The sequence below is a fragment of the Gasterosteus aculeatus genome, chromosome 2 (assembly GCF_964276395.1).
Source record: "Gasterosteus aculeatus chromosome 2, fGasAcu3.hap1.1, whole genome shotgun sequence".
Lineage (NCBI taxonomy): Eukaryota > Metazoa > Chordata > Actinopteri > Perciformes > Gasterosteidae > Gasterosteus > Gasterosteus aculeatus.
The window spans coordinates 259,108-275,114 of NC_135689.1; the positions used below are offsets into that span (position 1 = coordinate 259,108).

A 16,007-nucleotide genomic window follows, 5' to 3' on the forward strand; every position below is an offset into this window, starting at 1 on the left:
AGAGTTTCCCTGTTTTTTATATTATGTATATATATATATATATATATATTAATTCAACTCTACATTGTTAATGCCATGTATGCACCACCCACCATGACAAATTCCTTGTATGTCCAACATACCCAGCAAATATATGTTTATTCATAAGTATTTACCCCCTTTACTGTAAAACTCCTCATAAAGATCTGGTCACATAATTAGCAGATAGGGTCCACCGGTCTGCTATTTAATCTCAAGATAAATGCACGTGATCTGTGAAGGCCTCAGAGTCTGTTAGAAAGGGTTACTGAACAAAGAGCATCACGAAGACCAAGGAGCTGACCCAAGTATGAAGCAGGGTTAGCTTCTAAAAAACCATTCCAAGCTTTGAACACTTATAAAATCCATCATCAACAAATGGAAAGAATATGGCACAACCACAAAGCCACCAAGAGAAGGCCGTCCACCCAAACTGACCGCAAGGAGAAGATGAATCAGAGAAGCAACCAAGAGGCTCAAACTGTGGAGGAGCTGCAAAGAGCCACAGCTGAGTGGGGAGAATCTGTCCACCGGATAACAATTACTGTGTCCTCCACAAATCTGTCCTCTATGGAAGAGTGAACCAGAATAAATCACAGGTCACTTGGGAGACACAGCAACATGTGGAACAAGGCGATCTGGTCAGATGATAACTTTTTGGCCTCTGTGGAGGGAACCCAACACCACCCATCACCCTGAGCACACCACCCCAACGGGGAAACAGGGTGGTGGTAGCATCATGCTGTGGGGATGCTTCTCTTCAGCAGCTACAGGAAACTAGTCACTGTGAGGGGAAGATGGATAGAGACAAATACAGGGCGATCCTTGAAGAAAATATGATGCAGTCTGTAAAAGACTTGAGACTTCCAGCAGGACGATGACCCTCAACATACAGCAGCGCCACAATCAATAGTTTAGATCAAAGCATGTTCATGGTTTAAAGATTCCCAGTCAAAGAACACACCTCAATCCAATTGAGAATCTAAGGCAAGATTTGAAAACTGCTGTTCTGATGCTCTCCATCCAATCTGACTGAGCATCAAGAAGAATGGAGGAACATGTGCAAAGCTGGTGGAGACATTCCCCAAAGGACCTGCAGCTGAAGGTGCAGAGAACCTTCTACCAAGTTTTGAACGGGGACACACGCATTTATTTGTCGTTATTTGTGTCACAATATAAAGTATTTGATGCCCTCGGAGTACTTTGCATGTTGTGTTGATCAAATGGGAAAATTCTATTTTTTTTTCTAAAATTCTACGTCGTGACGTCATCGTGTGCATTCATCGGCCATCCGCTCACAGACGACGTTGACGGAGGAAGCCACATCCGGGTATGTAGCGCTGCGTCCTCTCCTCCATCTCCCGCTGCATCCTCCACCCTGCAGATAAACAGGAGGACAGACGGACAGACAGACGGACAGACAGACAGACAGCTGGATCTCTTTCGGCTTCAGGTTCGTTTTCTTCTTTCTCGTGATCGTAATTTCAGATCGGTCCGTTTCTCTTTAACTGACGACAGACAGCAGAGAGACAGACAGAGAGACAGCAGAGAGACGGGGAGAGAGACGGGGAGAGAGACAGGGAGCGAGACAGCAAAGAGACAGGGCGAGAGACAGCAGAGAGACAGCAGAGAGACGGGGAGAGAGACAGCAAAGAGACAGGCAGAGAGACAGGGCGAGAGACAGCAGAGAGACAGGGCGAGAGACAGCAGAGAGACAGGGAAAGAGACAGCAGAGAGACAGGGCGAGAGACAGCAGAGAGACAGCAGAGAGACAGGGCGAGAGACAGGGCGAGAGACAGCAGAGAGACAGACAGAGAGACAGCAGAGAGACGGGGAGAGAGACAGCAAAGAGACAGGGCGAGAGACAGCAGAGAGACAGGGCGAGAGACAGCAGAGAGACAGGGCGAGAGACAGCAGAGAGACAGCAGAGAGACAGCAGAGAGACAGGGAAAGAGACAGCAGAGAGACAGGGGAAAGAGACAGCAGAGAGACAGGGGAAAGAGACAGCAGAGAGACAGCAGAGAGACAGGGGATAGGCAATACAAACATGAACTAATATTTGTTAAATGTTTATTTAGTTTCTAAATAATTAACATGACAATTGTCCCTCACAACTTGTTTACTAATGACCAGGCAATAATATCAATCAGAATACTATTACTGATCATATTGTAGTAGTGTATATTATTGATCATTTTGTTGTCAATAATATAAATATGATCAATGATAAGATTTATCTTCAATATCAATAATAGTGTAAATATTTTTATTGATATAATCACATCACATGTCATTTATCTGACGCTTTTATCCAAAGCAACTTACAATAAGAACATTTAACCATAAGGACACAAACTCAGAAGAACAAGAAACAAGAAAGTGTGATTTCATAAATTAAACCGATATGATATCTGTTATCTATAGCAAGTTGTATAAGTCCAATGTCAGTGCTGCAGTTAGTTAGTGTGTTAGTGGAGGTAGAGTCTGAAGAGGTGTGTCTTTAGTCTGAAGATGTGAAGGCTCTCTGTGGTCCTGATGTCTTTCAGAGACCTCCTTCCACCATTTAGGAGCAGGACAGCAAAGAGTGGAGATCTAGTGGAGTGTTTTGCTCTCAGTGAGGAGGAACAAGCAGTTTATCACATGCAGAGCGGAGAGGTCAGAGGTCGGGATGTCGGGTTGGACCAGGTCCTGGATGTAAGCTGGACCCCATCCATTCACAGCGGGGTACGTGAGCACCATGTTTAGAACTGGATGAGCCACCGGTACCAGTGAAGAGAGCGGAGGAGTGGAGGAGTGAGGGAGAACTTAGGAAGGTTAAAGACCAGTGGAGCTGCTGCATTCTGGATGAGCTGCAGAGGTGGAATGGTGGTAGCAGGAGACCTGCAGGAGAGAGTTACAGGAGTCCAGGAGGGAGACGACAAGAGCCTGAATCAGTACCTCCTTCTGAGTGAGAAGAGGACGTGTTCTCCTGATGTTGTAGAGCGAGTATCTACAGGATGGTGTTGTCAGTGATGTTGGAGTCAGGGAGAGTCGGCTGTCGATGTCACGCTGAGGTTCCTGCAGTCAAAGTGGACGTTAACACGGAGTCTCAAAGTTAACAGTCAGGTCCTGTGTAGGAGAATCTTTTCCCAGAAAGAGAAGTAGTTCCGTCTTGTCGGGGTTGATTTTCAGATGGTGGGCGGATCCACTGAGAGACGTCAGTCAGACAGGTAGAGATCCGAGTGAGGGAAGGAGAGAATTAGTTGGTGTCATCAGCATAGCTGTGGTAGGAGAAGCGAGCGAATGACAGCGCAGAGAGAGTTGGTGTAGAGCGAGAAGAGGAGGAGACCCAGGACGGAACCCTGAGGAACTCCAGTAGTAAGAGGACAAGGTTCCGACACAGATCCTCTCCAGGTTACCCGGTAGGTGCGTCCGTCGAGGTAGGACGAGAGAAGGGAGAGAGCAGAGCCTGAGACACCAAGTTCCTGAAGGGAGGAGACAAGGATCTGCTGGTTGACTGTGTCAAATGCAGCAGAGAGGTCCAGAAGGACGAGGACAGAGGACAGAGAGGAGCTCTAGCAGTGTGGAGCTGCTCTGAGACAGCGAGGAGAGCAGTCTCTGTGGAACGGCCTTGAAGCCTGACTGGTGGCGGTCAAGGAGGTTGTTATGGTGGAGATAAGAGGAGAGCTGGTTAAAGATCACACGTTCAAGAGTTTTGGACAAAAAGGGAAGAAGAGAGGAGGTCTGTAGTTGTTTTCTTCAGACGGGTTGAGGGTGGGTTTCTTCAGGAGAGGGTTGACTCTTCTCCTTCAGAGAAAACATCCAGATAACAGAGCGTTGTTGATGAGACAGGTGAGGAAAGGAAGAAGGTCAGGAGTGATAGATTGTAGAAGATGTGATGGAATGGGGTCAAGAGGGCAGGTGGTGGACGGGCAGAGGTTACTAGGGTAAGAACTTGGTTAGGAGACGGGGGGTGAAGGAGGAGAGTGAGGGCGATAGAGGTGAAGCCAGTGGGACACGAGTAGGAGGAGGTGGGTTTGAGAAAGAGGAGCGTATGTCAGCTACAGTTGTGCTCATAAGTTTACATACCCTGGCAGTATTAATGATTTCTCGGCCATTTTTCAGAGAATATGAATGATAACACAAAAACCTTTCTTTCACTTATGGTTTGTGGTTGGGTGAAGCCATTTATTATCATTCAACCGTGTTTACGCCTTTTAAATCATAATGATACCAGAAACTACCCAAATTACCCTGATCAAAAGTTTGAAGAATGAGATGATCTTCTTGTTGATGACAGGATCTGGAATGACCGTTAATTGACAAGCAGGCAGGCAGGAGACAAACTAATAAGATGGAGAATTCGTGACAGAGCTGATAGAGGAGGAACAGAGGAGGCCGGAGAGGGAGAGAGGGAGGGAATGTCTCGACGGACTGTTACAGAGTTAGTTCATGGGTCGCTAGTTATAGAAAGTGGGAGATGAAGGAGTGGTGGTATTGATTATATTTGTATCAATAATAATATCAGTAATAATGTAATACTGTAAAAGTAGCAGCTTCTCTCTCTCCCCTCTCAGCGATGTCAGTGTCCCCGCCCCTCCCTCACCTGTCCCGTCTCTACCAGACGGAGTTTGTGAGGAGTGCCCGTGCGGTGGGGGTTCTTTGGGCCGTGTGCTCCCTCTGCCTAGCCATCATCCAAGTAGTGGTCCTGGTCCAGCCGTCCTGGGTCGGCACTAGAGAGACCCAACACCTGGGGGGGGCAGGGCCTGTCCCGGCCAGCGGCACCCTGGGACTGTTTGAGGTGAGGAATGTTCGACCCACCCATCGCTCTGGGGTTCCATCCACGATTCCTTCTATTGTTCCATCTTTGCCTCCTTGCCTCTTTGGTCCCATCTATAGTTCCCTCTACAGTTCCCGCTACGGTCCCCTCTATGGTTCCTTCTATGGGACCCTCTGTGATTCCCTCTATTGTTCCTCCTACGGTTCCCTTTCTGGTTCCTTTTGTGGGTCTGTGTTCTAAGGTGTGTGTGGAGTCCGACTGGCCGGTTCTGGACTGCCGTGGTGGTCTCTCCAGTCTGTCCCCTCTGCCGTCCTTCCAGTCGGTGGCCATGTTGGTGGGAGTGTCTGTGTGGGCGGTGTGGACCAGTGTCCTCTGTCTCTGTCTCTTCAGGTTCTGCAGCGGCGCCACGGTCTATAAGATCTGTGCCTGGCTGCAGCTTACTGCAGGTTAGTCACTGGTGCTACTGGTTCTTCGGTCCAACTGGTTCTATGGTCGCATAATGCCTGTCTGTCCATCTCATTGTGTCCCTGTCTGTCTCTCTTAGGCTTCTGTCTGGCGTTAGCTTGTCTATTGTTTCCAGACTCGTGGGAGAGTCCAGAGATGAGAGCTCTGTGTGGAGACTCTGTGAGTAATAAACATGTATTTATTTTCTATACAGATCAAGAATACATGTGTACACTCAGGTGTACGATCACATGCTGATTCATGGATCGTCTCCAGGTCGGCAGCTTCTCTCTAGGTAACTGCTCCGTCCACTGGGCCTACATCCTGGCCATCCTGGGCATTTTGGACGCCGCCATCTTGGCCACGTTGGCCTTCGTCCTTGCCAACAGACAGGATGCCCTGCTGCCTCCGGACGCCAAGGAGGGTGAGGAAACTAGCGCAGGGTTAGCTTCAGGTCCCGGTGGCCCAGGGTTAGCTTCAGGTCCCGGTGGCCCAGGGTTAGCTTCAGGTCCCGTTGGCCCAGGGTTAGCTTCAGGTCCCGGTGGCCCAGGGTTAGCTTCAGGTCCCGTTGGCCCAGGGTTAGCTTCAGGTCCCGGTGGCCCAGGGTTAGCTTCAGGTCCCGTTGGCCCAGGGTTAGCTTCAGGTCCCGTTGGCCCAGGGTTAGCTTCAGGTCCCGTTATCTCAGAGTGAGCTTCAGGTTCTATTAGGTTGAGGGAAACCGCTGAGTTCAGTTAGCATCTACTGTAATTGGTTTTAGGGTACATTAAGTTGGAGTTAACTCCATAGTAATGTTTACAAACAATTGGCTCCTGGCCCAGTTAACTTCTGAGTAGTTAACATAAAGCTTTCTGTGTAATTAGCTTTAGGTGCAATTAGATCAATTTGTTTCATGTTACCTTACAGTTACCTCTAGGTACAGATAGCTTAGCATTAGCATTGTGGGGAAGGTGGGAAGGAGCAACAGGTAAATAATAAGACTGTCTGTGTTCCTGCAGTGACCACAGGTCTGCTGATGTCGGCGTGAAGTCACCATGTGAGTCTGTCCTTCACTTTAACAGTTTTCACACCTTTCTGTGTCAAATCTTTCTCCAATTAAACAAAGATGAAACCAAAGTAATACTTTTTGCTAACAAGGATGAATGATTGAAAGTCAGCGCTGAACTTCAATGATCACTGTTGTTAAAAACCACAAACCAAGCCAGTTACCACTTCAGCCTACTATCACCTAAAGAATATACTGAGGATTAGAGGATTTATGTCTCAACCAGATGTAGAAAAACTTGTCCATGTATTTATCTTCAGTAGATCTTCAGTACTTCTAAAAAGTCAATCAGAAAGCTACAGCTCGAGTCCTCATAGGACCAGGAAAGTGGATCACATCACTCCAGTTCTCAGGTCTTTACACTGGCTTCCTGTCAGAGAGTTGACTTGAAAAACCTGCTGTTGGTTCATAAAGCACTGAATGGTTTAGGGCAGGGGTGTCCAAACTACGGCCTGCGGGCCAACTGCGGCCCGCCATCCATTTGTAATTGGCCCGCATCAAAGTCTATAAATGTAATGGACTGGTGTCGTTCTTAGTGAAACGTAATTGGCCACGAGGGCTTTAGCAGCGAGCATTTCAAGCGCTCCTCTCTGATGCTGAACACGGACCTACTTCAGCGCCCTGAGGTGCTGCAGCCGCTTTATTCCCTGACATCAAATATTGACACGTTTTCTGAAAGGGAAGGAGATGACGGAGCCTTTATGGGGCAGACCTGGCTTTTCTAGTTGATCTCACTGATCATCTCCGCACCCTGAACAAGAGACCACGTGTGCACATGAAAGCATTCTGCCAAAGGTCCAGGCAGCGCACTGCCACGCGTCAGGCTCTCTGCTGGAACGGGTCTGTGAAAGGATCCAGGCAGCGTCACTTTCCTGTCACTGAGAAGGAAATCACGCTGAGAGAATGAGCTGCCAACCTTCTTGTTCCAAACCCAACGTAATTCTGCTAATGGAGAGCATGGATTCCTCCAGACGTGTCCACTCATCAAACGTTTGATTGATCCTAATATTGGTGCGTTAGAAGCGAGTGGGCCAGTCCTTCAGAGACCTCTCTGTATGTGGCCTTAGACGAGGGCCAAAGTACATCTCTGATGTGCCGACCCTCAGGTCGTCTGGAGCGGCTCTACTTTCTGTTCCCTGAGTCGCTCCGCTCCTTTAAATCCAGATTAAAGGCTTTTCTGTTTGCTGCTGCCTTTAATTGACCATTTCTGTAATTTGGACATTCTTAAACTACACTGCAAATTTATTCTATTTTTAGTTTTTTTTAACTATTATTTATCTTTTGAATGACTATTTTTATTTCATGTTTCAAGCAATGTAAATCTCCTTCCTTCATGTTCAGATGTTTTCAATGGTTTTATTTCCTTCTCTCTCTTCCTCCAGATTCAGAAGACTCTCTGTGCACGATGTGTGAGGGTCTAAGAGAATATGATATGATATGATCACGTCACATGGAAGATCCATTCAGGAATGTAGGAAACATCTGAATGAATACTCCAAATGAAGGAATTAAGTTAACATAGATTTGTCTTGTGGGTCAACTTACAATATTAGTCAAGCTAACAGTTAGAACGTCTGTTAGCATCTGGGTCCAGCAGGCTACACATTCAGGTCATGAAAGACCAACATTAACATTTTAAAAATAAATCTAGTTCTCCGAGGTAAAGTACGCAGTAAACTGGTTGCCACGGTTACAATGACGTAGGCATTATTGTCATTGTCCCTAGTTTGTCTCACTACAGTCCCACTTCAGAAGAAAACATTTTCTTTGCAATGTTTGTACGCCGGTTGTTGTTGTTTGTGTTTACAGAATGAATCACGCGTGACTCAACAGTTACTGAAATAAACAGTTTCATCAGACACAAATTGATTCTCCATCACTGAATAAAAAGATGAAAGGTAAAGGTTGGCCTGTAGCTGCTGGTGAATCACCTGAACAGGTGAACCTACACGTGGAGCTGAGGAACCACGCAGAGTTTCTGGGATACTGACTTTATTTCTGACAGGTGATCACATGACAGAACTGCTGCACATAAGCTGTAGTTACACAAACACAACCAATCACATGGCTGATCCGCCCCTGCGTCAATCATCTCTCGCTGTGAGGGGGCAGTGCTAAGCTCCGCCCTACTTTGTGAGATTGATAAATGTTGGTTTAGGGATCTTACAAGATCATCACTCATTAATATTTCATAAATAGATTATATAAAATATAAATCAAGTTGAATTTTCAGTTTTATATTCAGGACTGTTGTTTATTATGTGGTGTGTTTGAAATACGTTTATAATGTTGCTGAGGGACGTCATCCTTTTTTAACAATAAACAAATCATCGGATACATTTTTCACTGAAAGCATTAAAACACGCAAAATAATCCTGAAAAAACACAAAAATATGGCTCCTCCTACTCCTCGCTTCTTTCTGCAGTGACTCCTCCCACCTCTCCCCATCAGACTGCCTCCTCCTCCAGCTAGATTGACACCTCCTACCTCACCTAACTTAACTTACTCCTAACTCCTCCATCTGCATCCTCTCTCCACTCCTCTTTCTCAGCTCCTCCTCTTCGCCTCTCCTTCCTCCTCTTCCTCCTCTTATTCCCTCATGTACTCCAAGATCTGATTGATGATTATTTGGGTGTCGTAGTTCACGGCATCTCTTTTCCTGCGTCTACGACTCCCATGGTGCAGTTCTTCCTCTCTGGCGGTTGCCATGGTGTGAATGCGCTTCATCCTCTGCAGCTCGGCAGCCGGAGGGCGGGGCTCCTCCTCCTCCTCCTCCTCCTCCTCCTCCTCCAGCCTCTTCCCTCTGAGCAGCGGGGGGCTGTTGCTAGGAAAGGGAGGAGCCACATCATCAAGGGATCGGTAGCTTCTCACGTGGGCGGAACCAACGGGCTCGACCGCTGTGATTGACAGGTCTCTTCTCATCCGGCGACCAGAAATCACTGCAGCGTCGCTAGGGCCAATGCTGGACAGTAACCTAGCAACCAGACGTCTGGGCAGTAGAGGGTGGGCCAGAGATCATTATTGAACTCACCTGATCATTATAATAACAGTAAAGACGTCATGTGACCAACAAAATAATACTAAAGCGGTCATGTATAATATGATAATAGCAAAGATGTCATGTGACCAACATAATATAATAATAAATAATTCCCCCATTATTATTATAATAATAATAATAAAGACATCATGTGTCATAATAAAAATAGTGAAGAAGTCATGTGACCAATATAATAATAAGATATTATGTGACCATCAAGTAACATAGTTCTAATAATAAAACCGTTATGTCACAATAAACATAACATATATGTATACTTCAGTATTTTAGACCTCAGAGAGTCCTGGTCGCCTGCGGTCCGTCCTGATTGAAGTCTTCCACCCTGTTGAGGTCTCGCTCTCTGCAGCACAGCCTGAGCCATATGGGGCTCCATTCTGTCAATCACAGGCCTCGGGTTATTATCAATAACTTTGATCATTGACACAGCCCCCCCCCCCCCCCTCCTCCCCCCACACAGAAAGTATTCACCTCTCTAGCAGAGCCTGAGCCATATGGGGCTCCAGGAGGCCCCACCAGGCCGCCAGAGGCCTCCCCACGTTCGTTCCCCCCCCTGTCTCATCGTAGTCTGGGAAGTGGCCCCGGAAGTCCCCTGGTGGCCCCCGATTGTCCTCCTCTTTCTCCTCTTCCTCCACGTCTCCAGGGTCCACCAATCCCGCGCTCTGTGCCTCGCTCAGCAGGCGGAGCAGAACGCCCAAAAATCCTGTGGGCAGGAAGCACAGTATATGTATATATACTAGGGCTGTCTTGTTAATCAAGAATATTGTGGCCGAGATTGGCCGCTTTGATAGACAAAGGAGCAGTCCTGAACTTCACACCCCCCAGTCCCCGGCTCCCAGCACAATAGAGGCCCATGCCCCCCAACAACCCTAGAAGCCCAGGATCACAGGACTCAATGACTACAGGCCCGTCGCCCTGACCTCTGTAGTCATGAAGTCTTTTCAACGGCTAGTCCTGTCCCACCTGAAGTCCCTCACCGACCCCCTCCTGGACCCCTGCAGTTCGCCTACAGAGCCAACACCTCCAGTCACCAGTCCGTCAAGCTCCTGAAGTTTGCGGATGACACCACCCTCATTGGACTGATCTGTGGTGGGGACGAGTCCGCCTACAAGTGGAGTCTGACCATCTGGTGTTGTGGTGCAGCCAGAACAACCTGGAGCTCAACGCTCTAAAGACAGTGGAGATGGTTGTGGATTTCCGGCGGAACAGAGCCCCACCCTCCCCCCATCACCCTGTGTGACTCCCCCGTCACTATTGTGGACTCCTTCCGTTTCCTGGGCTCCATCATCACCCAGGACCTCAAGTGGGAGCTGAACATCAGCTCCATCACCAAGAAGGCTCAGCAGAGGTTGTTCTTCCTGAGGCAGCTGAAGAAATTCAACCTGCCAAAGACGATGATGGTGCACTTCTACACGGCCATCATGGAGTCCATCCTCTGCTCCTCCATCACCGTCAGGTACGCTGCAGCCACAGCCAAGGACAAGGCTGTGGCTGCAGCCAACAACAATATACATATATATCCTAATATACATACTGTATATATATGTGATATTGTATAAAATGTTGTAGAGAACTGTAGCGTGCTAAGAAATTTCATCATAAGTTGAGAGAAGGCTTAAAGCTCCTTTACCTGCTTGCTGCTCCTCTTCTTGCTCCTCCCTCTGGTCCCTCTCCATCAACCGCTGCAGAGCCTGGTTCAAGCCCCGGCCCCTCCAGCCATCTGATTGGTAGTACAGGTGATTGGCCCCACCTCCCCCTTGATTGGCGGCATACGACATCATCTGTTCCTGATAAGGGAGCAGGTTATGGAGGTCTCTGCGCTCGCGTCTGCCCCCGCCCACTGAGACATCCAGGCCACGCCCCGCACCGCGAGCTGCAGGTAGAGACTGTGAGAGACAATGCGAAGGTCAGAGGTTAGAACCTGACCTGAGGTTAAAATTCAGTTCTGTGTTCTATCGTTTACCACAATGGTATCAGTTTCCATGACAACACAAACAATGCTTAAAACACAATCTGAGTTTTATGTGAGATATTTTGTGATGTTAGGTTCTCACCCTCTTCCTACTTCGTTCTCACCCAACCTCAAAGTCGTGGCACCAGCTGCTCTTTGCCTTTTAGTCTTCAGTGTGTCAAGATAGACTAAAAGAGGCAGGTCTGCCAGCCATCGGGGGTCACTCAGCTAACAGGTTGGCCCTTCTCTCAATCTTTGATCTCATGGAATAAAATCGCTGCAGCACGGAGCCCGTGATTTAGTGCACATCAGACAGAAAGAGTGGGTCCCGGTATTCAGCATCAACTTCAGATAAGAAAGCTGGAAACTCTCTGTGAGCCCTCATGACCGAATAAAGCTGACAACCTCAGTCCTTCGCTGAACAGCACAAAAAATGGCGCAGCAGTCCATCCATCCATTTTCAACCGCTTATCCGGGGTCGGGTCGCGGCAGCAACAGCTCCAGCAGGGGACCCCAAACTTCCCTTTCCCGGGCCACATCTACCAGCTCTGACTGGGGGATCCCAAGGCGTTCCCAGGCCAGTGCAGAGATATAATCTCTCCACCTAGTCCTGGTCTTCCCCGGGGCCTCTTCCCAGCTGGCCGTGCCTGGAACACCTCCCTAGGGAGGCGCCCAGGGGGCATCCTCACCAGATGCCCAAACCACCTCAACTGGCTCCTTTGACGCAAAGGAGCAGCGGCTCTACTCCGAGCTCCTCGCGAATGGCTGAGCTTCTCACCCGATCCCTAAGGGAGACGCCAGCGGACCTCCTGAAGAAACCCATTTTGGCCGCTTGTACCCGTGACCTAGTTCTTTCGGTCATGACCCATCCTTCATGACCAGAGGTGAGGGTAGGAACAAAGACTTTGGCATAGTAGTGATGGTGCAATTTTATTGTGTGTCTCCCAAAGTGCAAACATTATATTTACAGGAAACCCTTTGCTAAACCAATTAAATGTCTCTCAATGGGTTTTTTACTTTCCGCCTAGTACTGCCCACACTCCAAACAAAAACCAATCCCTTCCATCCTGAGGAGGTTCCCTTAAATATCCTAAGCCCCTCCCGTCAGACTAATTTAGTACTTCCGGCTCTAGACTACAGGCGATTGCTACACCTAGAGGTTATCATTTGCTTGCCTACCACAGGACCCAAAACAGGAAACCACATTTTCGGTGTCGAATGAGCCCAGTGGTCAGTTTCCAGATCAAACTCTTGGCCCAATCGGTAGTACCGCAGAGTTCCCAGAGTCCATTTGATGGCCAGGGCTTCTTTCTTAACTACCGAGTACCTGGTCTTGCCGGCGAGCAACCTGCGACTCAGGTACAGAAACGTTTGCTCCTCTCCTTGGTCTTCCTGTGTGAGGACCGCACCAAGGCCTACACCGATGCATCAACCCACACCCGGAACCGTGTGCTGAAGTCAGGACTTTTGATAACTGCCGGTGAACACAGGAAGGCCTTTAACCTTCTGAAGGCCTCCTCACATTCTCCAGACGATAGGATTTTTCTGGTCTGGTTTCTCATAAGAGTGGAGTGAGTGGGTGCAAGTGTCCGTAGAACGTCTACAGTTCGGTAAAGTTGGCAAGATATTCACAGATTTGGACTTCCTGGTTTAATAGCTGGTCAGCGAGACGTTGTTAAACACAAACGACTCCTCTGTGTGACCGTAGTCACCAACTAAGACATCATTTCGACTTTTTATCTCATAATTTTGACATTTTAAGTCATAATTTAGACTTTCTAACCCTTTTTTTTGTGGCGGAAGTGGGCTTCCATAGTTTGCATCTAGAGAGCGATGGAGCCTCAAAAAACAATGGAATCACCTCCCTCTCGTCCTCACGGCGCTGGCGATGCGGAAGTCGGGGCGTCGTCCCCGCTGTCCACCAACCCAGCGTTGGTTATCCAAGTCCGGGGGCCGATCTTGGACTGAGTGGCCAAGTTGGCTACCCGCTCTCTCTCTCGCTCTCTCTGAGTGAACGGAGCGTGAGGTGAAATCTGTTATTTCGTTTATTTGGTCACGGTAGCGTGAAGTCCGCCGCGTGGATGAACCGAGCGGTGGTCATCTTCGTGGTCAGCGTGGAGAAGGCACGCCAGGTGGTGGCGCTTGCCGTGCCGGCTGTCAGGGTGACGGGATTGAACGTTCCGCCGTTCGTCCCGGACGAATCGCTGCTCGAGGAGCTGGTGAAGCACGGGAAGGTGGTGTCCCAGTTAAAGAAGGTGTCCTCAGGGTGCAAGTCTCCTTTGCTGAGACATGTGGTCTCTCACAGGAGACAGCTCCACATGGTCCTCACCAAAGCCCAGGCTCTCAGCCTGGTGATAAGGTGAAGATCGAGGGGCTTGACTACGTCATGTTTGCCACATCGGATGACGGGAGGTGTTTCTGTTGCGGTGGAGAGGGACACCTGGCGAGGGTGTGTCCGGAGAAGAACCCCTCCATTCGGGACCAGAACCCCAGGCCAGGGAGGAAGAGGGGGCAGGTGAGGACCAGCGGGTCGGTCAAATCTAAAAATCTGTCTCTCTCTCTCTGTCTCTCTCTCAACTCCACAAAAACACCAAAACCACCCGAGGAAAAACTCCATCACTCTCCACTCATCCTCAACGTTTTGCTCCTCTCTCTCCAGCCCCGCTCCCCTGTTTGATTGGACTATCCCACCTCCCAACCAATACAATTTATCACAGGAAAACATAAATTACATCCCATACCATGAGAACAAACAGCAAACATAACAAACAAACAGCATTTCAGGACACCACCCACAAGTTTTTATCAGGGAACAGCATAATAACAACAGCATTGTAAAGATCGCATGTCTTGTACTCTTAAAATACTGTGTGGTATTTTTATTATAATGCGACCGGGGGAAGTGACGCGAGAGGAGGAGGGAGTTTTTTTTTGGCGACGGCGAAGCAGTCAGCACCATAAATATTATATATAATAAATATGGCTATAATATGATATATAATATATAGAGCTATAATATAATATATATTATATATAATAAATATGGCTATAATATGATATATAATATATAGAGCTATAATATAATATATATTATATATAATAAATATGGCTATAATATGATATATAATATATAGAGCTATAATATAATATATCTTATATATAATAAATATGGCTATAATATAATAAATATTATATATCATATATATGGCTATAATATAATAGATATTATATATAATAGATATGGCTATGATATAATATATAATAAATATGGCTATAATATATCTTATATATGATAGATATGGCTATAATATAATAGATATTATATATAATACATATGGCTAAAATATAATAGATCTTATGGTCTATGGTCAGTCTATGGTCAGTGCCCCGAGGCTTCAGGACGGAGTTTTGAGGCGATTCCCGACTGACGCCGAGTGGTCGGTTCCTCTGGTGGTCGGTGGTCGGTTCCTTTGTCAGAACGGCACAAGCTGATCTCAGTTGGGTATTTAGCGACATGCAAAGTCCATGTAACGTTAAATGAGTGTCTTCATAACCATGGGTTTGGTGTAAATGTTTTTTCTGGCACAACACAGCGACTTGCAAGTAGCGCAGCGTCTTTGATAAAGTGATGTTTCTTAATGCGGCTTTAGAAATGAAGCCTCGCAAAAAAGCCTTTTGGGACTGAGGTCCCCTGCAGGATGGGTGAACAAGTCACACACACACACACACCGTCAAGCGTCAGGAGACCTGCTGTAACCTGTGTAACACATGACCATGTTGCCGTGGTTACCGTCTCCTGTCACCATGGTGACGGAAGTTAAATGTTCTTCTAGTCTCCAGGGCCTACTGCACGCATGGGCACACACACACACACACACACGGACAAACAGCACACATAGACACACACAGACAGACGCATACACACACACACACACACACACGGACAAACAGCACACATAGACACACACAGACAGACGCATACACACACACACACTGATGTAACAGCAATGACAGAAGACAAAACAGTCGATCCATCACCTCAGCCTCATGACCAGATTACCATGACGACGCAGCATTTTGAGGACAAATCGTCATATACTACACTAACATGCTAAACAGTGCAGGTCTGTGTCTCTCTCTCTTTCTCTCAGTGAGGTGCAGGTGTGTCTCGTCCTTACCTGAGTGAAGTGAATCAGAGCAGCGCTGAGCAGCAGGAAGCTGAGAGAAGCCATGCTGCCTACTGCACACAGACCAGACGCACACTGACTCATCTGAGGTGGGGGGAGGGGGGGCCATGACGAAGGAGAGGGGGAGGAAACACGAGGTGCTGAATGTTAAGGGGGAAGGGAGGGAGGGTAACAATGGATAAGGAGGAGAGGAAGAAGGCAGATACATAAAAAGGCTCACATTGGTCAACACCATACAACCCTCTTATTACATTGGTCAACACCATACAACCCCCTCATTACATTGGTCAACACCATAGAACCTCCTCATTACGTTGGTCAACACCATAGAACCTCCTCATTACGTTGGTCAACACCATAGAACCTCCTCATTACGTTGGTCAACACCATACAACCCCCTCATTACATTGGTCAACACCATAGAACCCCCTTATTACGTTGGTCAACACCATAGAACCTCCTCATTACGTTGGTCAACACCATAGAACCCCCTTATTACGTTGGTCAACACCATAGAACCCCCTTATTACGTTGGTCAACACCATAG

At 47.6% G+C, this 16,007-nt stretch overlaps 2 protein-coding genes across 7 annotated transcripts; one reads left to right on the plus strand and one right to left on the minus strand.

Annotated features, from left to right (window-relative positions):
- Positions 1-1,318: 1,318 nt before the first annotated feature.
- On the plus strand, positions 1,319-8,128 carry lhfpl4b (LHFPL tetraspan subfamily member 4b). Of its 5 annotated transcripts, none has more exons than XM_078080848.1 (7): positions 1,319-1,471; positions 4,575-4,798; positions 5,019-5,223; positions 5,322-5,401; positions 5,498-5,645; positions 6,217-6,254; positions 7,646-8,128. In XM_078080848.1, the coding sequence occupies exons 2-6, from the start codon at positions 4,577-4,579 to the stop codon at positions 6,243-6,245; spliced, it is 684 nt and encodes a 227-aa protein (XP_077936974.1). In that variant the 5' UTR covers positions 1,319-1,471; positions 4,575-4,576; the 3' UTR covers positions 6,246-6,254; positions 7,646-8,128. The 5 variants fall into 5 exon arrangements, with proteins under 5 accessions (XP_077936974.1, XP_077936984.1, XP_077936978.1 ...); XM_078080858.1 differs by having other exon boundaries at positions 1,320-1,471; positions 5,097-5,223; XM_078080840.1 differs by lacking the exon at positions 1,319-1,471 and adding an exon at positions 2,444-2,742 and having other exon boundaries at positions 4,622-4,798; positions 5,097-5,223.
- Positions 8,129-8,238: 110 nt separating this feature from the next.
- On the minus strand, positions 8,239-15,595 carry pcsk1nl (proprotein convertase subtilisin/kexin type 1 inhibitor, like). 2 transcript variants are annotated; one of them, XM_078080815.1, is made up of 5 exons: positions 15,452-15,595; positions 10,953-11,208; positions 9,794-10,025; positions 9,598-9,699; positions 8,239-9,253 (listed from the first exon to the last, which is right to left on the minus strand). In XM_078080815.1, exons 1-5 carry the CDS (start codon positions 15,542-15,544, stop codon positions 8,854-8,856), a joined length of 1,083 nt encoding a protein of 360 aa, XP_077936941.1. In that variant the 5' UTR covers positions 15,545-15,595; the 3' UTR covers positions 8,239-8,853. The 2 variants fall into 2 exon arrangements, with proteins under 2 accessions (XP_077936941.1, XP_077936939.1); XM_078080813.1 differs by having other exon boundaries at positions 9,583-9,699.
- Between the last annotated feature and the right edge of the window lie 412 nt (positions 15,596-16,007).

Coding starts and splice junctions, on each gene's coding strand:
- lhfpl4b (XM_078080836.1), top strand. CDS start 2,554: ATGTCTTTCAGAGACCTCCTTCCACCATTTAGGAGCAGGACAGCAAAG. Junction 4,799..5,018: donor GCACCCTGGGACTGTTTGAG/GTGAGGAATGTT, acceptor CTGTGTTCTAAG/GTGTGTGTGGAGTCCGACTG. Junction 5,646..6,216: donor GCCTCCGGACGCCAAGGAGG/GTGAGGAAACTA, acceptor GTGTTCCTGCAG/TGACCACAGGTCTGCTGATG.
- pcsk1nl (XM_078080813.1), bottom strand. CDS start 15,544: ATGAGTCAGTGTGCGTCTGGTCTGTGTGCAGTAGGCAGCATGGCTTCT. Junction 11,209..15,451: donor CTCTGATTCACTTCACTCAG/GTAAGGACGAGA, acceptor TGTCTCTCACAG/TCTCTACCTGCAGCTCGCGG. Junction 10,026..10,952: donor AGAAGAGGAGCAGCAAGCAG/GTAAAGGAGCTT, acceptor TCCTGCCCACAG/GATTTTTGGGCGTTCTGCTC.